Source organism: Tachyglossus aculeatus, chromosome 3, assembly GCF_015852505.1.
Source record: "Tachyglossus aculeatus isolate mTacAcu1 chromosome 3, mTacAcu1.pri, whole genome shotgun sequence".
Lineage (NCBI taxonomy): Eukaryota > Metazoa > Chordata > Mammalia > Monotremata > Tachyglossidae > Tachyglossus > Tachyglossus aculeatus.
Window position 1 is genome coordinate 6,459,456 of NC_052068.1, and position 26,969 is coordinate 6,486,424.

Consider the following 26,969-nt stretch of genomic DNA (forward strand, 5'->3'; position numbering starts at 1 on the left):
CTCCCTCCAGGCTCATGTCTCCTCCTGCCTTCAGGACACCTCCAACTGGAGGTCTGCCCACCATCTAAAACTCAATACGTCCAAGACTGAACTCCTTATCTTCCCTTCATCATGGGTTCAAATCCCGGCTCCGCCACTTGTCAGCTGTGTGACTTTGGGCAAGTCACTTAACTTCTCTGGGCCCCATTTACCTCATCTGTAAAATAGGGATTAAGACTGTGAGCTCCACGTGGGACAACCTGATTACCTTGTATCTCCCCAGCACTTAGAGCAGTGCTTGGCACATAGTAAGCACTTAACAAATGCCATTATTATTACTATTATTATTACAATATTAGAACCTACAATATAGGAATCACAACGTCCACAATGGTTCAGTGGTGTCTAAGTGTTCCTTGTAAATTATGTTACCAACTTGTACTTCCCAAGCGCTTAGTACAGTGCTCTGCACACAGTAAGCACTCAATAAATACGATTGATGATGATGATAATGCAGCTGCTGAGAACATAACTTTTCCCCACAGTTGTTTTTACCTTGCAGAACCTAGCTTAAATGTGAGCGCATTGTTGGGTAGGGACCGTCTCTATAGGTTGCCGATTTGTACTTCCCAAGCACTTAGGACATTGGTCTGCACACAGTAAGCACTCAATAAGTACTATTGAATGAATGAATGAATGAATGAATGAATGAAAAAAGAAAAGCCATAAAGATACCTACCCATTGAGATCACAAGTTCATTGTGGCATGATATTCAGTCAGTGCTATTTGGTGGGTACTTTTTTTATGGTATCTGTTAAACGCTTACTATAGTTCAAACACTGTTCTAAGCACTGGGATAGGTACAGGTCAATTAGTTTGGACACAGTCCCTGTCCCGCATGGAGCTCATGGTCTAAGTAGGACATATTCTGTACAGAACACTTGTAGACTGTAAGCTAGCTGTGGGCAGGGAATTTTGTCTGTTATATTGTTATATTGTACTCTCCCAAGCTCTTAATACAGTGATCTGCACACAGTAAGCGTCCAAGGTCTTGGGAGGGAGTATCACTAACATATTTGGTAAGATCTAGTTACATATTTTTTTTTCCATCCCAGAATGCATCCCATCACATCATGTGGTGAGGCAATGTGGTCTAATGGACAGAGCAAAGTAATAGTAATAATAATAATGATGGCATTTATTAAGTGCTTACTATGTGCCAAGCACTGTTTTAAGCACTGGGGAGGTTACAAGGTGATCAGGTTGTCCCACAGGAGGCTCACAGTCTTCAACCCCATTTTACAGATGAGGGAACTGAGGCCCAGAGAAGTGAAGTGACTTGCCCAAAGTCACACAGCTGACAAGTGGCGGAGCCGGGATTTGAACCCATGACCTCTGACTCTAAAGCCCGTGCTCTTTCCACTGAGCCATGCTGCTTCTCTACTAGCAGTACTAGCAGACAGTATACTTGGGCTCTAGTCTTGACACTACCACTTGCCTGCTGTGTGTCTTTGGGCAAGTTGGAAACCTCTCTCTCCCTCAGTGTCCTCAATCAGTCAGTCAGTCGTGGCCTAGTGGATAGAGAATGGTCCTGGAAGTCAGAAGGACCTGGGTTCTAATCCCAGCTCTGCCACTTGTCAGCTGTGTAAACTTGGGCAAGTCACTTCACTTCCCCTGTGTCTCAGTTACCTCATCTGTAAAATGGGGATAAGACTGTGAGCCCAATGCAAGACAGGGGCTATATCCAACATGACAAACATATATCTACCCCAGAGACTGGCACATAATCAGAGCTGAACAAATGCCATAAAAAAAAAAAAATTAGTGGTACTGATTGAGTGTTTACTGTGGGCCAACCACTGTACTGTGTACAGCCACTGTACACTGGAGAAGCAGCGTGGCTCAGTGGCAAGAGCAGGGGCTTTGGAGTCAGAGGTCATGGGTTCAAATCCCAGCTCTGCCAATTGTCAGCTGTGTGACTTTGGGCAAGTCGCTTCACTTCTCTGGGCCTCGGTTCCCTCATCTGTAAAATGGGATGAAGACTGTGCGCCCCCTGTGGGACAATCTGATCACCTTGTAACCTCCCCAGAACTTAGAACATTGCTTTGCATATAGTAAGTGCTTAATAAATGCCATTATTATTATTATTATACAAAGCACTTGGGGCAGTAATATACAGTGAAGATGGTATACATGTAAGTGCACAAGAAGCTTACATTCTAGAGGGGGAGAGAGACACTAATTAAATAAATTATGGATATGGACATATGTGCTGTGGGGCTGAGGGTGGGGTGAATATCAAGTACTCGGAGGATATAGATCTAAGTTCACAGGCAACACAGAAAGGAGAGGGGGTCCAAAGAGGGCTGAATCAGGGAAGGCCTCCTGGAGGGAATGTGGCCTTAATTAGGCTTTGAAGGTGGGCAGAGTTGGGGTCTGACATACAGGGAGGGGAGGATGTGGGAAAGGGGTCAGTAGTGAGATAGATGAGGTTGGAGTTCAGTGAGAAGGCTGGAGCTAGAGGAGCGGAGTGTGAGGGCCGAATTGTAGTAAGAGAGTAGTGAGGTGAGCTAGGAAGGGCCAAAGTGATTGACTGCTTTAAAGCCGACAGTGAGGAGTTTCTGTTTGATGTGGAGGTGGATGGGCAACCGCTGGAGGTTCTTGAGGAGTGGGGAAACATGAACCGAATCTTTATTTTTAGCAAAATGATCCAGGCAGCAGAGCGAAGTATGTACTGGAGTGAGGAGAGTCAGGAGGCAGGAAGGTCAGTGAGAAGGCTGATGCAGCAGTCTGGGTGATAATAATAATAATAATAATGATAGCATTTATTAAGCACTTACTGTGTGCAAAGCACTGTTCTAAGAGCTGGGGAGTTTACAAGGTGATCAGGTTGTCCCACGGGGGGCTCACAGTCTTAATCCCCATTTTACAGATGAGGGAACTGAAGCCCAGAGAAGTAAAGTGACTTGCCCAAAGTCACACAGCTGACAATTGACGGAGCTGGGATTTGAACCCATGACCTCTGACTCCAAAGCCCGGGCTCTTTCCACTGAGCCACGCTGCTTCTCTTAGGATAACTGCTCGATTCAGTGTAGAGGCAGTTTGGATGTAATTTGTGAATTATGTAAAGGCAGAATCAACAGGATTTGGTGACAGATCAAATACTTGGGTTGTAGAAGAGAGACGAGTTGACCTACTGCCAAGGTCATGGGCTTGTGAGATAGGAGAAGCAGAGTGACTTAGTGGAAAGAGCACGGGCTTTGGTGTCATCCCAGCCCCTATACTAATCCCAGCCCCTATACTTATCAGCTGTGTGACTTTGGGCAAGTCACTTAACTTCTCTGTGCCTCAGTCACCTCATCTGTAAAATGGGGATGAAGACTGTGAGACCCACATGGGACAATTTGATTACCTTGTATCTACCCCAGCACTTAGAACAGTGCTTGGCACATAGGAAGCGCTTAACAAATACCATCATTAGTATTATTATGATTATTCTAGGGAGGATAGTGATACTGTCCACAGTGATGGACAAGATCGGGGAGTACAGGGCTTGGATGGGAAGATAAGATCTATTTCGAACATGTTTAGTTTGAGGTATCATCTGTAAGCACTTGGCAAATGCCACATTGCTATTATTAGTAATAGTAGGAATAATAATGACTGTCATCATCATGATCCTCATCATTAATATCATTCCCTCTGGGGACCTCTTTTACTTTTAACCTTAGCTATCCCAGATTCCTTCATGAGATTTACTTATAACCACCCCAACACTTAGTTCAGTGCTTGGCACATAATAAGCGCTTAATAAATACCTTTATTATTAATAATAATTATTATAATAATGAAGGTATTTGTTAAGTGCTTACTATGTGCCAAGCACTGTTCTAAGCGCTGGGGTAGATACAAGATAATCAGGTTGTCCCACCTGGGGCTCACAGTCTTCAACCCCATTTTACAGATGGGGGAACTGAAGCCCAGAGAAGTTAAGTGACTTGCCCAAGGTCACACAGCAGACAATTGGTGGAGTCAGGATTAGAACCCACGACCTCTAACTCCCAAGCCCGTGCTCTTTCCACCAAGCCCATGCTCTTTCCACCAAGTCACACTATTATCTCTATTTTCCTTAATTTTGTTCTGTGGCACATGATTTTATCAGACATCCAATATGCTATCTAAACTGCAACGAGATTAAGTATGTGGAGAGAGATGTTTCATCGTCACCCTTGCATTTCACACAGATACCCACTGCAACTAAGAGTGCCGCTGGGAGATTATTGAGGGTTTTTGCTCAATTTTCTTGAACTTTCTGTTTTTCGGTACTGTAAACAACAGCCTCATTTCCCGCTCTTTTTCCCGGTACAAACTCAGGCTCCCATTCATCTTTACAACCCCTCCGTGAGTAACTTTCCTCACCCTCAGGTCCCAGACATCATGTTTTTAAGTCATTATCTGAATCACTGCTGTGATTTCTCTCCTAAAAATCTAAGCCTTTTTTTTTTCCTTTGATCAAACCTCCACCCAGTGACTCGGATGATATTACTAGGAATCCCCATTCTCCAAATGCCAAATTTCATTTATGTAACGCACAGTTATCCTCCATTAAAAAAAGATTCTCTAATTCAAACCCCAGACTTATATTTTGCTCTACCCATCACCAGCCTGTCATGTGTGCTTAGCGCTCAGTATATAGGATTGCCCCCTTCAAAGCCCTACTGAAAACTCACCTCCTCCAGAAGGCCTTCCCAGACTAAGCCCTCCTTGTCCTCTGCTCCTTCTCCCCTCCCCATTGCCCCCCCCACGCCCCACAGCACTTGTATATATATGTATATGTATTTATTATTCTATTTATTTTATCAATGATTCATATATAATGCAATTTATTTCTATTGATGCCTATTTACTTGTTTTGTTGTCTGCCTCCCCCTTCTAGACGGTGAGCCCGTTGTTGGGTAGGGATTGTCTCTGTTGCTGAATTGTACTTTCAAAGTGCTTAGTACAGTGCTCTGAACACAGTAAGTACTCAATAAATACGACTGAATGAATGAATGAATGATTGAATGAATGTGTCTTCAGTGATTCTGCATTACGTGGTTTTTCTATTAAGCACCATACCCCCACAAAAAAAATCTCTTTAATTTATCTCTCTAATAAGGATGGGAGATAAGATAGGTGGGTTAAATCTAAAGAAACTTGAATGTTGATTTGTAAACACAAGTTAATTTAATTTTATAAAGTAATAAAAAACTACAACATTTATTAAGCATTTACTGTATGCGAAGTGCTGGGGGTAGAAACATGGTAATGCACTTTAACACAGCTTCTGCTCCATATAGAGCAAATTTAAAGGGTGTGAATAGAGAAGCAGCGTGGCTCAGTGGAAAGAGCACGGGATTTGGAGTCAGAGGCCATGGGTTCAAATCCCGACTCTGCCAATTGTCAGCTGTGTGACTTTGGGCAAGTCACTTAACTTCTCTGTGCCTCAGTTTCCTCATCTGTGAAATGGGGATTAACACTGTGAGCCCCACGTGGGACAACCTGATCACCTTGTATCCCCCCAGAGCTTAGAACAGTGCTTTGCACATAGTAAGTGCTTAACAAATACCATCATTATTATTATTGATAATTATTTTATATTCATTCATTAATTCATTTATTCGCATTTATTGAGCACTTACTATGTGCAGAGCACTGTACTAAGCACTTGGGAAGTTATATGCGAGTAAGAAGAATCTCAGTGAAAACAGAATTCTATTTTTTCAGGCCAAACCAACTGAAGAGAGTATTCGCACATATTAAATTCCTCCAAGGGGCCTTCCCTGATTAAGCCCTCTTTTCCCCAGTTCTATCTTTCATTCACTCATTCAATCGTTTATTTATTGAGCACATACTGGATACAAAACATCTCCCTTTCGTGTCATCCACACACTTGGATCCATGAGCTTTGGGCATTTGGTACTTTCACCACGGCATTTGGAGTCAGAGGTCACGGGTTCAAATCCCAGCTCTGCCAATTGTCAGCTGTGTGACTTTGGGCAAGTCACTTAACTTCTCTGTGCCTCAGTTACCTCGTCTGTAAAAGGGGGTTTGACTGTGAGCCCTTCGTGGGACAACCTGATCACCTTGTAACCTCCCCAGCACTTAGAACAGTGCATTGTACATGGTAAGTGCTTAATAATAGCCATTATTATTATTATTTATGGACATATCTATAGAAGCAGTGTGGCTCAGTGGAAAGAGCCTGGGCTTTGGAGTCAGAGGTCATGGGTTCAAATCCCGGATCTGCCAACTGTCAACTGTGTGACTTTGGGCAAGTCACTTAACTTCTCTGGGCCTCAGTTACCTCATCTGGAAAATGGGGATTAAGATTGTGAGCCCCATATTCATTCATTCAATCGTATTTATTGAGCACTTACTCTGTGCAGAGCACTGTACTAAGCACTTGGTCCCATATGGGACAGGGACTGACTGAATCCAACTTGATTAGCTTGTATCTACCTCAGCTGTTAGAACAGTACTTGAAACACAGTAAGTGCTTAACAGATAGCATTATTATTATTAGAAACCAAGTCTTTATGAGAGCACCAGGTGGAAGAGAAAATGGAAGAAAGTGGATAATAATAATGGTAGTATTTGTTAAATTCTTACTGTACACTATTTTTCAAACTTTTACTGTACTAGATGCCTATCTGCCAAGTACTGAACTCAGCAGAGTGATAGATCCAATATACTTAGGTCAGACACAGTCTCTGTCCCGCTTGTGGTTCAACGTCTATCTAGACGGGAGCAGTGGTATTGAAACTCCATTTTATAGTTGAGGAAACTGAGCCACAGAGAAGTTAAGGGATTTGCCCAAATTCACACAGCAGGTAGGTGGCAGAGCTGGAATTAGAATCCAGGTACTCTACAGCGCCTGCTCTTTCTAATAGAAAAAGTAGACTCATTCATTCATTCATTCATTCATTCAATCGTATTTATTAAGCACTCACTGTGTGCAGAGCATTGTATTGTACACTCGAGAAAGTAAAATGCAACAATAAACAGTGACATTCCCTGCCCACAATAAGCTCAGAGTCATCCTTTGGTTCTTGGATGGTGAGACAGGGAGCATAATAATAATAATTGTTACTATTTCTTGTTAAGCACTTACTATGTGCCAAGCACCATTCTAAACCCTGGGTTAGGTACAAGGTTGGACACAATCACTGTGGGGCTAACAGTCTAAATTGGAGGGAAAATTGATGGATGGATTGAGGCAGATTTAATCCCTATTTCATTCATTCATTCAATCATATTTATTGAGTGCTTCCTGTGTGCAGAGCACTGTCCTAAGCTCTTTCATAGATAAGGAAACTCAGGCACAGATAAAGAACTTGTTCAAGGTCACTCAGCAGACAAATGGCAGAGCCAGGATAATAATAATAATAATAATGAAGGTATTTTTTAAGCACTTACTATGTGCCAAACATTGTTCTAAGCACTGGCATAGATACAAGGTAATCAGATTGTCCCACATAGGGCTCACAGTCTTAATCCCCATTTTACAGATGAGGTAACTGAGGCACAGAGAAGTTGTCACTTGCCCAAAGTCACACAGCTGAGAAGTGGTGGAACCAGGATTAGAACCCATGACCTCTGACTCCCAAGCCCGTGCTCTTTCCACTAGACCACACTACCTCTTCAGGTGTGAGAGACGAACCCTCACACTCTGTCCACAAAAATTCTCTGGGGAATCTTTTATGCCCCTTGCCTATCAAGAGAGCGTGGTTCAAAAGCAAATGGATGAGGGGAAAGATACTTTCTTCCTCCAGTAGTTCATTCAGTGATATTTATTGAGCACTTGCTGTGTGCAGAGTACTTTACTAAGCACTTGGGAGAGCAGTTGTTTCTGCAGAAGTTGGGGTGAATGTAGAAATTAGGACCAGATCCAATGCCTATAGCCAGAATTGAGGAAATGTATTCGGGGTAAAAATTACAGAGGAGAATCTATTTCCACCAGCCCTCCCAAAGCTACCTTATATGTAGTTTCACAATCTCCCCTGCAACCATAATCACCCCACAGGACCTTCACCAGTGGCCTGCCAATTACCGATAACACCTGCTCCAGCAAAAACCACATAGAGAAAAACATACAGTATTGTTTTGCCAGAGGTCATGTATTCAATTTCATACAAACTCCCCACTTGACACAAGCCAACTGGGTTCTGGCCTTAATGAGCGTGTATTCCTGCATGAAAACCTGAGGGAAATCTCTGCTCCAAATTCAGGATGTTATGATGATGGTTTTGGCCACAGAATTCAACTACTCTAGTTGTAACCACGATCACCAAATTCCTGGAAAAAAGAACAACCTAGAAGCACAGTCATCATTACTAGAGCATCGCTTTTTAGAAAATATCCACTAGAATTTGCATTTTTAAATTTTGTATTTAGACTGTCCTTGACTATCGAGCTGGTCAACTGTGCATGAACTGAAAAAGAGATGGTACTGAAAATTGAACTGGTATTTTACTCACAGTCTGATCATTATAAATAAAACCTGCTTGGAAAATCCCATTCTGAAGCATCACCAAGCAGACTCATTTTTAAAATAAGTGGAGTCGAATCCGTCTTCATTGTGACACCATATTCATTGTTTTTACCTTAAATTTTTCCTCTATGTGGAACCATCCAAGATGTTTTAAGGATTGATTTCATGTTTAAGGCATGTTTGGGCCTCATACTCCTTGAGTTAGCCCCACTTGGGAAGGAATTCTCTCATTACTAAATTTCCACACATTTTTGGATTATAGTCCGTCTATACATTTACTCCATAATGGATCCAGAAATTATTTTATGTTCTCAAAAGCATTGTGATCCTTTCTTGAATTGGTTTGAAGTGCTTAGTGGTCTCTTGTGCCTTTAAAGAACAGATTAGGCTTGTTTTTTCAAAATGTTCCCCAAATACCATCTAAATGGAGTTCAGCTTTAGCTTTATCTTCTCCAATTTTAGGCCATCATTTTAAAATTGTGTTTCAACTATATTCTTCTGGTTCTGGTCAAACTATTCCATTTTCATGTTGGGTCCCTCCAAAAGATAAAGGCATGATATCAAAAGCTTAAAAATAAGCCATATCTCTATGGATCTTCTCTGACTCCTTCCATTGAAATCTGGAAGACTTTCACCTTACCTGCTGATATCTGCAATTGGACTCTAGAAAAATTCAAGAAGTTTAGAGCATCTGTTTCTTGGCCTTGGATGTGTGAAAAGCAGCATGGCCTAGTGGCAAGAGCACGGGCTTGGGAGTCAGAGGACATGAGTTCTAATCCCTGCTCCACCACTTGTCTGCTGTGTGACCTTGGGCAAGTCACTTCATTTCTCTGTGCCTCAGTTTCCTCATCTGCAAAGTGGGGATTGAGCCACCCACAGGGGGCTCACAACCTGATTAACTTGTACTACCCCAGCTCCTAGAACAGTGACCAGCACATAGTAGTGCTCAAGAAATACCATTGTTATTATTGTTATTATTTCCTTCCAGGCACAAATCAATTTGTTAAGAGTCTTTTCAGCTTACTTTCTCTGGGGTATTTTAAGGAGTGAAAGAGAGTAATTGAAATCATCGGACCTTCAAATCAAGTTTGCCTATTTTCTGTCCCCATCTACTGCCTAAGTGTGTGGACATAAGCCTGAATGAGTTTTCCGACCCTGATATCTCTGAAACTCTTTGAGCATCTGAACATTTTCCTTTCACCAGGGACCTCTAAGGCGTTTTCTTTAAACATTAGCACGACTTGACAATGAAGGAATTCACCCTGCAGCAATGTCATCCCAAAGCACTGACGATATCCCATAATCAAAGGAGTTTATGTATTCTGGCATGGTTCCCTGGTTAATCAATATTCAATTAATCATATGTATTGAGGACTTACTGTACTAAGTTAAGCACTTGGGAGGGTACACTCTAACAGAGTTCATTGAAACGTTCTCTGTTCACAATGATTGTGCAGTCTAGGGGATAAGGTTACAGGTTTTTGGGGGGTTTTGTTTTATTTTATTTTATGGTTTTTGTTAATTGCTTACTGTGGGACAAGTACTAAATGCTAAGGTAGACTTAAGCAAATCACATTCGACACAGTCCATGTCCCACTTGGGGCTCACAAAACTTAATCTCCATTTTACAGATGAAGTAATTGAGGCCAAGAGAGGTGAAGTGACTTGCCCAAGGTCACACAGCAGACACATGGTGGAACCGCAATTAAAACCCAGGTCCTTCTGACTCCCAGATGCATGCTCTATCAACTAGGCCATGCTAGTTCTTGTTAAAAATTGGTTTTAACTCAATTTCAAAATTCATACAATTAGTGAGCTTTTCTATCACCGAATAGACAAACATTATCAGCTTTTAGCTTAAGATTTACTACTGTATTAATATGATTAATGTATCTTGGGTTCAAGTTTTATTTCATGTCGCCACCATTCAAAGGCAGCAAATCCATCTTCAAGACAGCCTCTTTCCCCTTAATCTAAAATTCCAAGGATGATGAAGAATTCTGAAAATGCAAATCTCTGCCACACCTAAACCAAACTTGGGTTATGCAGATTGATAAAAGTTATTTCATGCTTATTGTTCCACATAAATTAGCACTGATGAGTTGGTTCACCAATCAGTATCCCCAGTGAAAATCTATCATCCTACAAGAAGAGATTCTAAAAATAGAAGGCTGGTGTTAAAATTTTACCCAAATAGCTTCTCAGGTGTAACTTAAATCACAAGTTCAAAAACACCTGTGGGCAATACCAGAGTTTTAGACTGAATTTCTTCTTGTGGGCCATGGTGACTTTGATGAGATCATTTTGTTTTACTGAGGCATGAGAGGACGATCATGATAATAACAATAATAGTATTTGTTAAGCACTTATCTATAAAACACTGAACTCAACCCCAGGGTAATAAAATAATAATAATTTTTGTATTTGTTAAGTGCTTATTAGGTGCAAAGAACTGTTCTAAGCACCGGGGAGGATACAAGGTGATCAGGTTGCCCCATGTGGGGCTCACAATCTTAATCCCCATTTTCCAGGTGAGGTAACTGAGGTACGGAGAAGTCAAGTGACTTGCCCAAAGTCACACACTGACAAGCAGTGGAGCCGGGATTTGAACCTATGACTCCCAAGCCCGTGCTCTTTCCCCTGAGCCATGCAAGCAGATCAGATACAGTCCCTGTCCCACATGGGGCTCACAGTCTGAGAGGGAGAGAGAACGTGTATTGGATCCCTATTTTACAGATGAGAAAAACAGAGATGTTAAGTAACTTGCTCACAGTCAAACAGCAGACCAGTGGCGGAGCTGGGATTAGAAACCAGGCTTCCTGATGCCCGGGCCCCTACTTTTTTCAAAAACCACACTGCTTCTCTAGATATTTCAGTACCAAAAAGAACCCCAAAACAAAAAAAAGAGCACGTTGGTATCCTTAAAGCCAAGCACTGATCAATGGGAGAGCAAATAGTGTGACCAACTGAGCATCATGGTTTAGTACTAACCTGCTCTGCACTCTTTCCATTAAGACAAGCTACTTCTCGAGATTTTGCATTACCCCCCCACCCAAAAAAAAAAGGAAAAGGAAGAAGATGTTGCTATCCTTAAAGCCAAGGGCTGATCAATGGGAGGGTAAATAAGCATTCCATTCAACTCACCATCATGGTTTTAGTACCAACCTGTTCTGGATTGTGGCATTAATCTCACTGCAGGGAGAGGTCTGGCAGTGGGAGTTGAACTTGTGATTGCCACAGCCAGATGAGGGAACAAATGAGGCGTCTCATGACCTTGGAAGGGTCTTGAGTCCTCAGGAGGAGTCCATGCTGAATCCAGAGCAAACGCGTTATTGAAATATATCTGCCCAAGAGAAAAAAAAAATGACCTGAAAACTTTGAAGTGAGAGTTGATATTTCAGGAACTCTTACATAAGATATTTCAGGGACTTTTACATAAGACAGCGAGCAGAATGCCTACTTCTGAATGGCTTGCAATCATGGCCACTTACTCTCCTGACTTGATAAATGGTGTGCTTACTGTGGAATCATTCTAAAATAGAGGGTGAAAAAATAAACTGACACCACAAGCACTTATGGACATGACTGTATACTGTTATCTCTGATTCACTTTAAACTCTGGCTCCCTCACTAAATTGCAAACTCCTTCACCCCAGAGATCTTTTCGACTCCCTCTTTTATATTCTCTCGAGTCCTTAGAATATAAAATTAAGCAGTCGAAAAATGCAATTGATGGATTGATTGATCCACCTCTGGGACACCCTTAGTACTTTTGATAGATTTCTAGCTTCAGATTTCATGCACCTATGCATGTGTTTATATTCAATTAGATTCAATTCAGTCATTCATTCAACATTTTTATCTTTCGTTCCCGGGTTCTCCTCTTGTCTGCTGTGTGGCCTTGGACAAGTCCCTTTACTTCTCTGGGCCTCAGTTTCCTCATCTGTAAAATGTGGATTGAGATGGTGAGCAACAGATGGGGCAGGGACGGTTTCCAATTTGATTTGCTCATATCCTCCCCAGAGCTTAGTAGGGTCTGGACATAGGAAACACTTAGCAAATGACATCATCTTTTTGGGTTTGCATAACTACCTGCTTTTTTTTTCCCTAGCTCTTTTTGGATTTCACTGACTCCCGTATTCAATTATAAGTTCTTTGACTGCAAGGTACATATGTCTTGCTACTGTGATGCTAATCTAAATTCTTAGCATGGTGAATCCCACTCAGAGGATCATTTCTAGTTTTTTAATATGGTGCTTGTTATGTGCTTACTTTGGGCCAGACAGTATTCATTCAATTGTATTTATTGAGCACTTACTGTGTGTAGAGCACTGAACTAAGTGCTTGGGAAGTACAAGTCGGCAACATATACAGATGGTCCCTACCCAACAACGGACTCACACTAAGTGCTGGAGTAGTTAGAAGCCAAAATTTCTTTGGACACAGTCCCTGTCCCATATGGGGTTCACAGTGTTATTCCCCATCAAGAAGGAGCGTGGCTTAGTGGAAAGAGCATGGGTTTAGGAGTAAGAGCTGATTGGTTCTAATCCTGGCTCTGCCACTTGTCACTGTGTGATTTTGGGCCAATCACTTCACTTCTCTTTGCCTCAGTTACCTCATCAGGAAAATGGGGATTAAGACTGTAAGCCCCATGTGGGACAATCTAATTATCTTGTATAATAATAATAATAATGGCATTTATTAAGCGCTCACTATGTGCAAAGCACTGTTATAAGCAGTGGGGAGGTTACAAGGTGATCAGGTTGTCCCACGGGGGCTCACAGTCTTAATCTCCATTTTATAGATGAGGCAACTGAGGCACAGAGAAGTGAAGTAACTTGCCCAAAGTCACACAGCTGACATTTGGCAGAGCCAGGATTTGAACCCATGACCTCTGACTCCAAAGCCCATTCTCTTTACATTGAGTCGTGCTGCTTCTCTATAATGATGGTATTTGTTAAGAGCTTACTATGTGCAAAGCACTGTTCTAAGCACTGGGGAGGTTACAAGGTGATCAGGTTGTCCCACATGGGGCTCACAGTCTTAATCCCCATTTTCCAGATGAGGTAACTGAGGCACAGAGAAGTTAAGTGACTTGCCCAAAGTCACACGGCTGACAGTTGGCAGAGCGGGGATTTGAACCCATGACCCCTTACTCCAAAGCCTGGGCTCTTTCCACTGAGCCACGCTTGTATCTACCCCTGTGCTTAGAACAGTGCTTGGCACATAGTAAGTGCTTAACAAATATCATCATCATTATTATTATTTTGCAGATGAGGAAACTGAGGCCCACAGAAGTGAAATCTATATCTCTGTCCCTGCTCTCTCCCCTTCCCTCCAGGCTCGCATCTCCTCCTGCCTTCAGGACATCTCCATCTGGATGTCTGCCCTTCACCTAAAACTCAACATGTCCAAGACTGAACTCCTTGTCTTCCCTCCCAAACCCTGCCCTCTCCCTGACTTTCCCATCACTGTTGACGCCACTACCATCCTTCCTGTTTCACAAGCCCGCAACCTTGGTGTCATCCTCAACACGCTATCCAACCTTGGCTTCACAGACTCCGTCCTCTCCTGGTTCTCCTCTTATCTCTCCAGTCGTTCATTCTCAGTCTCTTTTGCAGGCTCCTCCTCCCCCTCCCATCTCCTTACTGTGGGGGTTCCCCAAGGTTCAGTTCTTGTTCCCCTTCTGTTCTCGATCTACACTCTCTCCCTTGGTGACCTCACTCGCTCCCATAGCTTCAACTATCATCTCTATGCTGATGACACTCAATTCTACATCTCTACCCCTGCTCTCTCCCCCTCCCTCCTGGCTTGCATCTCCTCCTGCTTTCAGGACATCTCCATCTGGATGTCTTCCCGCCACCTAAAACTCAACATGTCCAAGACGGAACTCCTTGTCTTCCCTCCTAAACCCTGCCCTCTCCCTGACTTTCCCATGACTGTTGACAGCACTACCATCCTTCCCATCTCACAAGCCCGCAACCTCGGTGTTATCCTCGACTCCGCTCTCTCATTCACCCCTCACATCCAAGCCGTCACCAAAACCTGCTGGTCTCAGCTCCGCAACATTGCCAAGATCCGCCCTTTCGTCTCCATTCAAACTGCTACCCTGCTCGTTCAAGCTCTCATCCTATCCCGTCTGGACTACTGCATCAGCCTTCTCTCTGATCTCCCATCCTTGTGTCTCTCCCCACTTCAATCCATACTTCATGCTGCTGCCCGGATTGTCTTTGTCCAGAAACGCTCTGGGCATATCACTCCCCTCCTCAAAAATCTCCAGTGGCTACCAATCAATCTGCGCATCAAGCAGAAACTCCTCACCCTGGGCTTCAAGGCTGTCCATCACCTCTCCCCCTCCTACCTCACCTCCCTTCTCTCCTTCTACAGCCCAGCCCGCACCCTCCACTCCTCTGCCGCTAATCTCCTCACCTTACCTCGTTCTCGCCTGTCCCGCCGTCGCCCCCCAGCCCACGTCCTCCCCCTGGCCTGGAATGCCCTCCCTCTGCCCATCCGCCAAGCTAGCTCTCTTCCTGCCTTCAAGGTCCTACTGAGAGCTCACCTCCTCCAGGAGGCCTTCCCAGACTGAGCCCCTTCCTTCCTCTCCCCCTCGACCCCTTCTCCATCACCCCGTCTTACCTCCTTTACTTCTCCACAGCACCTGTATATATGTATATATGTTTGTACGTATTAATTACTCTATTTATTTATTTATTTTACTTGTACATATCTATTCTATTTATTTTATTAATATGCTTTGTTTTGTTCTCTGTCTCCCCCTTCTAGACTGTGAGCCCACCGTTGGGTAGGGACCGTCTCTATATGTTGCCAACTTGTACTTCCCAAGCGTTTAGTACAGTGCTCTGCACACAGTAAGTGCTCAATAAATACGATTGATTGATTGATTGAAGGGACTCGCTCAAGGTCATACAGCAGACATATGGCACAGATGGGATTAGCACCCGGGTCCTTCCAACTCCAGGTCCATGTTCTATCCATTAGGCCGTACAGTTTTGTATTCTATAAAAGTAGCTTCAAAACACCAGTAAGTAGGATTATCAAGTACAAAATGAAACTGCTCTTAAAAGGAATGTTAACAATTTTATCCTTAAATAAAACATGCTTCAGTAATCATTGCCCTCAGGTATTGAAGGGGCAGCATTTTAAATAAGAGCTATTTCATGTCTGGGAAAATTTTTGTTTAAGGCCAATCAAGCCACTGCTAGAAAAAGACATTTTAGTTACTTGAGTTCACGCTCTAAATATTTCAGTTTTCTCTAAACTTCATGGGTATTCTCATTCGATGGCTCAATCTGAAAGGATTTTTTTATTGAAATGGTATATCAGTAGACCAGTGGCATCTACTGAGTAAGTATGGTATTTGTTAAGCTCTTACTCTGTGTCAAGCACTGTTCTAAGCACCTTATATCTATAAGGTAATCAGCTGTCTCTGTTGCCGAATTGTACTTACCAAATGCTTAGTACAGTGCTCTGCACACAGTAATCAGGTGAGACCCAGGGACTTCAGTCTTCATCCCCATTTTACAGATGAGGGAATTGAAGCACAGATAAGTGAATCGACTTGCCAAAGATCACCCAGCAGACAAGTGGTGGAGCCGGGATTGGATAGCAGCCAGGGGGTTCCCCCCCAACACCCTCTTCCTTCTTTCTCTAAGGGGGCAAACTCCAGGATCCAGAATAGGTGACCCCGCTATAAGGACGCTGTATGTTGCCAACTTGTACTTCCCAAGTGCTTAGTATAGTGCTCTGCACACAGTAAGCGCTCAATAAATACCATTGAATGAATGAATTCATGACATCTGACTCCCAAACCCGTGCTCTTAATAATAATAATAATGATGGCATTTGTTAAGCACTTACTATGTGCAAAGCACTGTTCTAAGCGCTGGGGAGGATACAAGGTGATCAGATTGTCCCATGTGGGGCTCACATTCTTCATCCCCATTCTATAGATGAGGTAACTGAGGCACAGAGAAGTGAAGTGACTTGCCCAAAGTCACACAGCTGACAATTGGCAGAGTCAGGACTTGAACCCATGACCTCTGACTCCCAAGCCCGTGTTTTTTCCACTGAGCCACGCTCTTGCCACTAGGCCAAGCTGCTTCAGAGTACCTTCACTGTCTAGAGCAGAGGCTAAGCACTTGGGAAAGTACAATGCCATTAGCAAACATGATCCCTTTCCTCACACAGTTTACAATCTAACAGTGAAGATAGGCATGCAAATAATTTACAGATAGGAGGAAATGAGTTGGCTGGTATGTAAATAGATTTGATTGTTCGGTGCTAGAGTAAGTTAAATGCCAATTACTGCTGCAAGTGGTTAATATGCTAAATTTACAAGACCACATGATTTTCTATAATCATAGAACTAACCAACACTTCAGTAATTTGAACACATCCAAGCAAATGAATGATTAATTTCATTACCTTACAGTTAGGAATCCTCTGTTCTATCCAACTTTTCCCAGCAGGAGGGTAAGGAGTGGAACTGTACACGGTTGGGAAAATGGGGATCAATTCCACATTAGAAGAGGGAGAATAGGCCAAAGCTGGAGAATGGGTCCCAAACATCCACTAGAAAATAAATGGGAAAGTAAACGAATCGGAGATGTATTCTTTCAAAAATTGATTTTTTTTTCGAAAGAAAAACTGATGCTATTGATGCCTGTCCACTTGTTTTGTTGTCTGTCTCCCCCTTCTAGACTATGAGCCCGTTGTTGGGTAGGGATTGTCTCTGTTGCCGAATTGTACTTACCAAACGCTTAGTACAGTGTTTTGCACACAGTAAATGCTCAATAAATGCGATTGAATAAATGAATGAAAAATCAGTACCTGTCAGTTTTTTCTATTTTTTTTCTTTAGATGCTCTCCAGAACTGATCGTTTTCCTTCTATTCGACATTTTTGTTTTATTCGTTTCGTCCTGCAAAGCGCATTTTCTTATGAAAGGTGATTTTTTAAATGGTATTTGTTAAGGGTTTACCATGTAGCAGACACTGTACAAAGCTCTGGGATAGTTACAAGCTAATCAGGTTGCTCACAGTCCAAGACTCACGTTGGGCTCACAATCTTAATCCCCATTTTACAGATGAGGTAACCTGAGGTCCGGAAAAGTGAAATGACTTGCCCCAGGTCACTCAGCAGACAAGTGGAAGAGTGGGATTAGAACCTAGGTCCTTCTGTTTCCCAGACCCATGCTCTTTCTACTAGGCAACGCTGCTTCTCTTCTCTAATTACCTTGTATCCCCTCCAGCGCTTAGAACAGTGGTTGGCACATAATAATCCCTTAACATATGCCATCGTTATTCATTATTTATTAATTGTAGTGAAGGATCTTTAATGGGGAAAAAAATCCCCAAAGCCTTGCTAATACCCTTCCTGGTCAGTCTTAAACACTGAATTCTACAGTGTCAAGGTAAAAAAAAAACCCGAACAAACAAACAAAAAAATTTGCTCCCAACCTTAAAACCACCAGAATACGATTGGGTGTCCCAAGAGACAATATTAAACTAAAGGCAAAAAGAGAGGGAGAAAAAGCATGACAAAGAACTCATATTTTAACTCGAATTCTTTAGAAAAATATAAAAGATATTGCATTAGTATGATATTGTCTGAATTTCTTAGCCTTCCTAAAAAATTGATCTAATTTTTCATCTTTTCCGGGAAATAAAGTGTCTCTTCTTTTCTGGAGAAGCCCAACTAGAATTTTTTTTTTCAAGGTACACAACTAGAGTGTAAAGACTCAAAGTTTTCCAAGAAACATGACTGCAAATCAATTCTACATCAAAGAAAGCGTGTCTGCAGTAGAAAACCTAGGGTAACTCAGAGTTGAAGCGTTACCATGTCGAATCATACAGTCAGGGCTGGTGGTGAAAACGAGCAGGTGCGACTATTTAAAAGGCTGCGAAACGGTAAATAATTGAAACGTTCTTCAATTACCCAATGTGATTAAACCCAGAAGGCTTATTTGAGCTTTCAGATGACAAAAAGAATATTAGTTTGAACTGCTGCTATTGTCATTCCTTTCACTCGTCACTATATCCTCGCAACTAATTTAAATGACAAAACCAAGAGATGAAAACTATAAATCCTAAACGATGAGTATCTTAATCGATACTTGCGTCTCGCTTCCCCTTCCATCCTGAAGAAAAATTAAAATCTTGCCGCTTGCTCAACAGAAAAAATGTAGTTTCTGGACATTGAAAACCTCTAGTGGTAGCATTTCGACAAGGCAATGGTCCCCTCCTCCCAAAAACGTTGCAAAGGCGTGGAGAATTTTGTTTCTTTGTTGGTGTGGGCGGAAGGGTTTGTAAGAGATGAAAGTGGGGGCGGGTTGCTGATTAAAAAACTGATTTTGAACCGAAGCAGCCACTATACGATACTCTAAATCCAAAGAAAAAAGAAATTCCCCACTCGATGTGGGATTGGCGGTCGGTGTTTCCTAACAAGTTGAGGACCAACTGTTCCAATGTTGGTTAACCCCTCGTTCCCCTCTCCATCCCCCATCTTACCTCCTTCCCTTCCCCACAGCACCTGTATATATGTATATATGTTTGTACATATTCATTACTCTATTTATTTATTTTACTTGTACATATCTATTCTATTTATTTTATTTTGTTGGTATGTTTGGTTCCGTTCTCTGTCTCCCCCTTTTAGACTGTGAGCCCACTGTTGGGTAGGGACTGTCTCTATGTGTTGCCAATTTGTACTTCCCAAGCGCTTAGTACAGTGCTCTGCACATAGTAAGCGCTCAATAAATACGATTGATTGATTGATTGATTGATTGAGGACGATTTTAACCCTGCACTAGAAAATCGAGTCGCCAAGCGCTGGTGCTAATTTGGCTTCTGTTCTCCAAGGAGAAAGCGAGCCAGCTATTCGATGGCCCACATCGTTGGCAGACGGTTTATTCATCAATGACCGTTCCCTGGATTGTTCTGCTAAACATCTGAGACCAATTGGCCCCTTTAGGAGAATCCCTGCTGATGGGATTCTCGGCTTCTCTGAGGCAGGGGGGGTCTTCTCAGGTAAAATACCTGATTAACAGATTTTCTCACCCAAGAACGTCCGGGTGCCGGCGTTAAAGAAAACCGATTAGCACCTCGTTATCCTAAACGCTGGCCTCTTCCTCTCGGTTCCATTCCTCGCCCCCCGAAGGTGGGTCTTGAGTTTTATTTTCCAGCGTGAAACCCTCACCTTGCCCCCCACAAGCTCTGATGGGAATTGGAAGTATTTGTCTCTGTATGTTGCCAATTTGTACTTTCCAAGAGCTTAGTACAGTGCTCTGCACATAGTAAGCGCTCAATAAATACGATTGATGATGATTTCTAGTGACCCGGCTGGGAGTCAGAAGGTCCTGAGTTCTAATCCCCCTGCTCTGCCACTTGTCTGCTGTGTGGCCTTGGGCAAATCACTTCACTTCAATTATTCCTTCCTTCAATCGTATTTATTGAGCGCTTACTGGGTGCAGAGCACTCTACTGAGCGCTTGGAAAGTGAAATTCGGCAACAGAGACAATCCCTACCTCACAGTCTAGAAGGGGTGAGACAGACATCAAAGCAAGTAAACAGGCATCAATAGCATCAATATACATAAATAGAATTATAAATATATGCACATTTCCTGTGCTTCAGTTCCCTCATCTGGAAAATAAGGATGAAGACTGTGAACCCCAAGTGGGGCAGGGGCTGTATCCAGCCTGATTTTCTCGTATCCACCCCAACGCTTAGTAAGGTGCTTGGCACATAGTAAAGGCTTAACAAATACCATCATCATTATTAGTATTATCCTTGAAGTTTGAGAGGAGGAAGGAAGTATTTAACTTCAGGCGCCCGGCTCCAGGAGGGATCTCGAGCTCACCCCAGCTCTGGAGAGATAATTTGGTACCCCTAGAAATCCACTCCCCCATCCCCAGTGATGTCCCAACTTTGTCTTCCATCTTGGGGGTCTACGGGGCCGCAAAAGGCGCTACCCAATGTGTGAAATGTGGAACGGGATTTCCCAGCGTGGACCAACTTTCCTGCCTCTTATTCCGGAGCTGCCTCGTTTCTGCCCAGCTGAGGCACCTTGGTTATATCTGGCTAGAGAATTTTAGGGTGGAGGTTGAGTGGGGGGCTACAGGGAGACAGCCGGACCCCAGGGTGAGGTGCCAGAGGAAGTGGGAGGCTGGATCTCGGAGGAGGACAGATGGCAGAAGCAGGGGGAGTTGGGAGAGGAGGGATAATAGTAATAATAATAATGATGATAATAATAATAATAGTCTTTGTTGAGTGCTTGCTATGTGCCAGGCACTGGACTAAGCGCTGGGGTGGAGCCAAGTAAATCAAGTTGGACCCAACCCCTGTCCCACGGGGGGCTCACAGTCTCCATCCCCATTTTCCAGATGAGGGAACTGAGGCTCAGAGAAGTGAAGTTACTCGCCCAGGGTCACACAGCAAAGTGGCAGAGCCGAATTTAGAACTCCTGACCTTCTGACTCCCGGGCCCGGGCTCTATCCATTATGCCGTGCTGAGAGGAGGGACGGAAGAGGCTGGGGGAGTTGTGGACAGGGAACCTGTCTGTTTATTGTTGGATTGTCCTCTCCCAAGGGCTCGGTACATTGCTCTGCTCACAGTAAGTGCTCAATAAATCCGATTGACTGACTAGAGGGAGCTGGGAGCGGAGAGTGCGGCAGAGGCAGCGGAAAAGGCGGAATCAGGAGCGGAGGGGCGGGGGAAGAATTCAGCGTGGCTTCGTGACAAGAGCCCGGGTTTGGGAGTCAGCAGGTGTGGGTTCTAATCCCACCTCCGCCACTTGTCTGTTGTGTGGCTTTGGGCAAGCCACTTCATTCCTCTGGGCCTCAGTTTCCTCATCTGGAAAATGGGTATTACCTTGTATCTACCCCATGGCTTACAGCAGTGCTTGGCACATTGTAAGAACTTAACAAATACCATTATTATTAGTAGTAGTAGTAGTAGCAGTAGCATGCCGGGGGAGCTGGGGGAAGAGGGTTAGGGCCAGGGGAGGGAGGGAGAGCCGAAGGGAAGAGCTGTTTACCTGGCCGTGGATCAGGGGAAACGGGTGAAGAAGAGGATGGTCTGGTCCTGCGGGCCCCGGGCCCAGGGGCAGGAAAGAGGGGCAGGGCAGGGGCCAGTAGCCCCCGCCGGGAAGGAGGGCAGCGGCAGGACGCGGAGCTGGCGAAGGAGAGGCCTGGTGGGCGGGGGAGAGCAGCCAGCTGTCGGGCAGGGCGGCCCCGGCTCCCAGCCGGACAAGAGGCCCGGGGGTCGGGGCCGGGAGGAGGCAGGGGAGGGGGAGGCCGGCCCCTTCCATGGACCCCTGCTCCGGCCGCTGCGGCCCCCGACGCCCCCGACGCCCCCGACGCCCCCGACGCCGGCCCGGGACTTCCAGCATCCTACAGCCCGGACCGCCCGGAGACCAACAGCATCCTACAGCCCAGCGCGCCTGGGCACCGAGAGCATCCTACAGCCCAGCGCGCAGGGGAACCGCGATTATCCTACAGCCCAGCGCGCCCGGGCACCGAGAGCATCCTACTGTCCAGCGTGGCCGAGGACCACGAGCATCCTAAAGCCCGGACACCGAGAGCATCCTACAGCCCAGCGCGCAAGGGGACTGCGATTATCCTACAGCCCAGGGCATCCGAGGACCGAGAGCATCCTACAGTCCAGCGCTCCCGAGAACCACGAGCATCCTAAAGCCCGGAGACCAAGAGTATCCTACAGCCCAGCGCGCCTGGGGACCGCAAGCATCCTACAGCTCAAAGCATCCGAGGACCGCGAGCATCCTACAGCCCAGGGCATCCGAGGACCGAGAGCATCCTACCGTCCAGCGCTCCCGAGGACCACGAGCAACCTAAAACCCGGAGACCAAGAGTATCCTACATCCCAGCGCGCCGGGGAACCAAGAGCATCCTACAGCCCAGGGCGTCCGAGGACCGCGAGCATCCTACAGCTCAGGCATCCGAGGACCGAGAGCATCCTACAGACCAGGGCGTCCAAGGACCTCGATCATCCTAAAGCCCAGACACCAAGAGCATCCTACAGCCCAGCCCGCCCGGAGATCACGAGCATCCTACATCCCTGTGCGCCCGAGGACCGCAAACACCCGAAAGCCCAGAGGGTCCGGAGACCACGAGCGTCCTACAGCTCAGAGCCCCCCGGGGTCATGAGCATCCGACAGTCTAGCGCGCCCGGGGACCACGATCATCCTACGGCTCAGAGCTCCCGGGGACCAGGAGCATCCTAAAGCCCAGGTGGTCCGGGGATCACTAGCGTCCTACAGCCCAGCGCTCCCAGGGACCACGAGCATCCTACAGCACACTAAGAGCATCCTTCATCCCAGCGCACTCGGGAACCACGAGTCTCCTCCAGCCCAGCGCTGCCGGGGCCGCGTCCAGCAAAGGGAGCGGGGGGGGGGGGGGGGGGGGGGCTGCCCAGCGGGGATCCCCGCCTTCCCTCCTCTCTCTCTCTCTCTCTCTCTCTCTCTCTCTCTCTCTCTCTCTCTCTCTGTGTGTGTGTGTGTGTGTGTGTGTGTCTTTCTCTCTCTTTCTCTCCCGCCTCTGGAGAAGCAGCGGCGGCCCCGCCCGCAGCCAGCAACCCGCAACCCGCAGCCCAGCAGCACGAGTGAAAACTCCACTTCATTCAGAGGCGCGGCCGCCCGGCTCCGCCCCCGCCCCCACCCCCGCCCCCAACTCATTTTCTAGGAGACGCACCCATTCCTCCCTCTCTCCCTCCCTCTCCTTTTTCCCTCCCTCCTTCTTTCCCTCCTTCCTTCCTTCCTTCCTTCCCTCCTTCCCCCCCTCCTTCCATTCTTTTCTCCTTCTTTCCCTCTCCCTCCGTCCTTCCCTCCTTCCCTCCTTCCCTCTCTCTCCCTCCATTCTTCTCTCCCCTCTCTCCCTCCGTCCTTCCTTACTTCTTTCCCTCTCTCTCTCTCTCCTTCTTTCCCTTACTCCTTCCCCTTCCCTCCCTCCCTCTCTCTCTCCTTTCTTTCTTCCCTCACTCCCCCCTCTTGCCTCTCCTCCCTCCTCCCCGTAGTCCAGGACCCCTTCCCTTCCCCATTTCCAAGAAGACCATTCCTTCTCCCTTCTCCCCCCACGCCTTTCCCTACCCCCTCCTCCTCCCCTCCCTCTATTTCTCTGTCTTTCCCTTACTTCATCCTCCCTCTCTCCTTTCCATCTGTCCCAGCTGAAGCCCTCCTCACCCCTCTTCTCCCCTTACCCCCACTCCACCCCTCACTCACCCGCTAGAAACCAGGCGGGGGGGGGGGGAATCCCTCTCCTAACCCCTCCCCACACCCCGCAGTTTGCCCAGAGAGCATAGGGATGGAGACTGAGACCCCCAGGTTCCAGAGCCATAAAGGCCAGGGAAGGGAAGAGGGACCAGCCCAGCAGAGGGCCAGGGGATCTTGGGGAGCTGACCCTTTGGTCTGAGACCCCTTCTCTCTGCCTTCCCACCCCCTCTGCTCTCTCCTTGGTTTTGCCAGCCTCAGGAAGTGTCCTCCTAATAATTATGGTACTCGTTAAGTGCTTATTATGTGCCAGGCACTGTTCTATAATTTTATATATAGCTATAATTCTATTTATTCTGGCGATTTTGACACCTGTTTACATGTTTTGTTTTGTTGTCTGTCTCCCCCTTCTAGACTGTGAGCCCATCGTTGGGTAGGGACCGTCTCTATATGTTGCCGACTTGGACTTCCCAAGCGATTGGTACAGTGCTCTGCACACAGTAAGTGCTCAATAAATACCACTGAATGAATGAATGAATGATCATCAAGCGAAGTAAGTTTGGGTATGGGGGCTACATGGGCATGACTACTTGAGAAAATTTGAAGTCAAAAGATTGGATTCAGAGGACCTGGGTTCTAATACCAGCCCCATCACTTATCTGCTCTGTGACCTGGGGCGAGTCACTTAACTTCTCTGTGCTGCCATTCCTCACCCACAAAATGGGGATCCAATACCTATTCTCCCTCCTATTTAGACTGTGAGCCCCACGTGGGACTGGATTATCTGGAATCTACTCCAGCACTCAGTACAGTCTAGAGAAGCAGTGTTGCTCAGTGGAAAGAGCATGGGCTTTGGAATCAGAGGTCAATCAATCAATCAATCATATTTATTGAGCGCTTACTGTGTGCAGAGCACTGTACTAAGCGCTTGGGAAGTGCAAGCTGGCAACATATAGAGACAGTCCCTACCCAACAGTGGGCTCCCAGTCTAGAAGGGGGAGACAGAGAACAAAACCAAACATACTAACAAAATAAAATAAATAGAATAGATATGTGCAAGTAAAATAAATAAATAAATAGGTCATGGGTTCAAATCCTGGCTTCGCCAATTGTCAGCTGTGTGACTTTGGGCAAGTTGCTTAACTTCTCTGTGCCTCAATTACCTCATCTGTAAAATGGGGATTAAGACTGTGAGCCCCCCGTGGGACAACCTGATCACCTTGTAACCTCCCCAGTGCTTAGAACAGTGCTTTGCATATTGTAAGTGCTTAATAAATGCCATTATTATTATTATTATTACAGTGCCTGGCACATAGTAAGTGCTTAACAAATACCACAATTCCTAGGATTACTATTCTCGATGCAGTGACTACCAGGTTCCCCCACTCCATTTCCTGCCCAGCCAAAGGAGGAGGAATGGGTTGAATGATGTTAAGGCATTTCTTCCTGTGTAGCTTTGCAACACCCTTTCAACTGCCACCACCACAAAACCAAGCGCTGGGAAAACAGATGGTCAGGGAATAAACACAGTCATTAGACATAAAGCAAAAATCCCAGCTCTGTTCGATATTTTACAGTTCCAAAATGGGCCCCGGATGTGAAAGAGGCCTGGCCTACTCAAAAAGCAACAGAGCCTTGTGGCTGTGATAGTCACAAGGGCCTGGGTTCTAATCCCAGCCCCGCCATTTGTTTTCTGGGTGATCTTGGGCCAGTCACGTCACTTCTCTCGATCTCAGTTTCCTCATCTCTAAAATGAGTATTAAGACTGTGAGCCCCTTGAACAGCCCCAGCACTTGACACACAGTGTGCTAAACAAATATTATTTTAATTATCATTATTAAGAGGAGGTCAATTAGTCTTCCATGCTTGGCTGCTCAAGGGATGATTTTACAGCAGTATTTTCTGGTCTCCTACAGGGAAGGGCAAGTTGAACTCAGGACTTCTCAATCAATCAGTCGTGCTTATTCATTCATTCATTCATTCAATCGTATTTATTGAGTGCTTACTGTGTGCAGAGCACTGTACTAAGCGCTTGGGAAGTACATGTTGGCAACATTTAGAGATGATCCCTACCCAACAACGGGCTCACAGTCTAGAAGGGGGAGACAGACAACGAAACAAAACATGTGGACAGGTGTCAAGCCATCAGAATAAATAGAAATAGAGCTAGATGCACATCATTAAGAAAATAAATAGAATAGTAAATATGTACAAATAAAATAAATAGAGTAATAAATCTGTACAAACATATATACAGGTGCTGTGGGGAGGGAAAGGAGGTAGGGAGGGGGGATAGAGAGGAGGAGAGGAAAAAGGGGGCTCAGTCTGGGAAGGCCTCCTGGAGGAGGTGAGCTCTCAGTAGGGCTTATTATTGAGTACTCACTGAGTGCAGACCACTGAACTAAGTGCTTGGAAGAGTACAGACACATTCCCTGCCCATGGTGAGCTTATAGTCTAGAAGGAGAGACAAATAAATAAAAGACAGCTATAGACATAAATGCTGCGGGGCTGGGAAAAGAGAATGAATGAAGGGAGCAAGTCAGGGTGATGGGGAAGGGAGTGGGAGAAGAGGAAAGGAGGGCTTAGTCATGGAGACTCTTGAAGGAGGTGGACCTTCAATAAGGCTTTGAAGTGGGGGAGAATAATCGTCCATCAGATTTGAGAACAGTGGGTGTTCCAGGACAGAAGAAGGATGTGGGCGAGAAATCGGCAGCAAGACAGACAGGATGAGAAACAGTGAGAAGGAGCAAAATGTGCGGGCTGGGTGCTAGTAGGAGAGTAGTGAGGTGAGGTTGTAATAATAATAATGATGGCATTTATTAAGCTCTTACTATGTGCAAAGCACTGTACTAAGCGCTGGGGGAGATACAAGGTGATCAGGTTGTCCCACGGGGGGGCTCACAGTCTCAATCCCCATTGTACAGATGAGGGAACTGAGGCACAGAGAAGTTAAGTGACTTGCCCAAAGTGACACAGCTGAGAAGTGGCAGAGCCGGGGTTTGAAACCATGACCTCTGACTTCAAAGGCCGGGCTCTTTCCACTGAGCCACGCTGCTTCTCAATATATCCAATCTGATTAGCTTGTACTCTCCTTAACTCTTGAGAGAATATAACACAACACTCTAACAGACATGTTCCCTGCCTACAGCGAGCAACTTCTCCCTGGGACTCAATCTCGTCTCCCTTGCCTCTGATGACTTTCTCTTTTCGTTCC

At 45.4% G+C, this 26,969-nt stretch overlaps 1 protein-coding gene across 1 annotated transcript in view; it reads right to left on the reverse strand.

The window, feature by feature from the left end:
- Nucleotides 1-22,919, reverse strand: part of TCERG1L (transcription elongation regulator 1 like) — a 295,127-nt gene extending 272,208 nt beyond the window's left edge. Inside the window, exons 1-3 of the mRNA XM_038743981.1 lie at nt 21,569-22,919; nt 16,959-17,105; nt 11,679-11,856 (exon numbers count right to left, since the gene is read on the reverse strand). Coding sequence (XP_038599909.1) covers nt 11,679-11,856; nt 16,959-17,105; nt 21,569-21,922 — 679 coding nt within the window. The 5' untranslated portion in view covers nt 21,923-22,919. The remainder of the gene's footprint in view (nt 1-11,678; nt 11,857-16,958; nt 17,106-21,568) is intronic.
- Between the last annotated feature and the right edge of the window lie 4,050 nt (nt 22,920-26,969).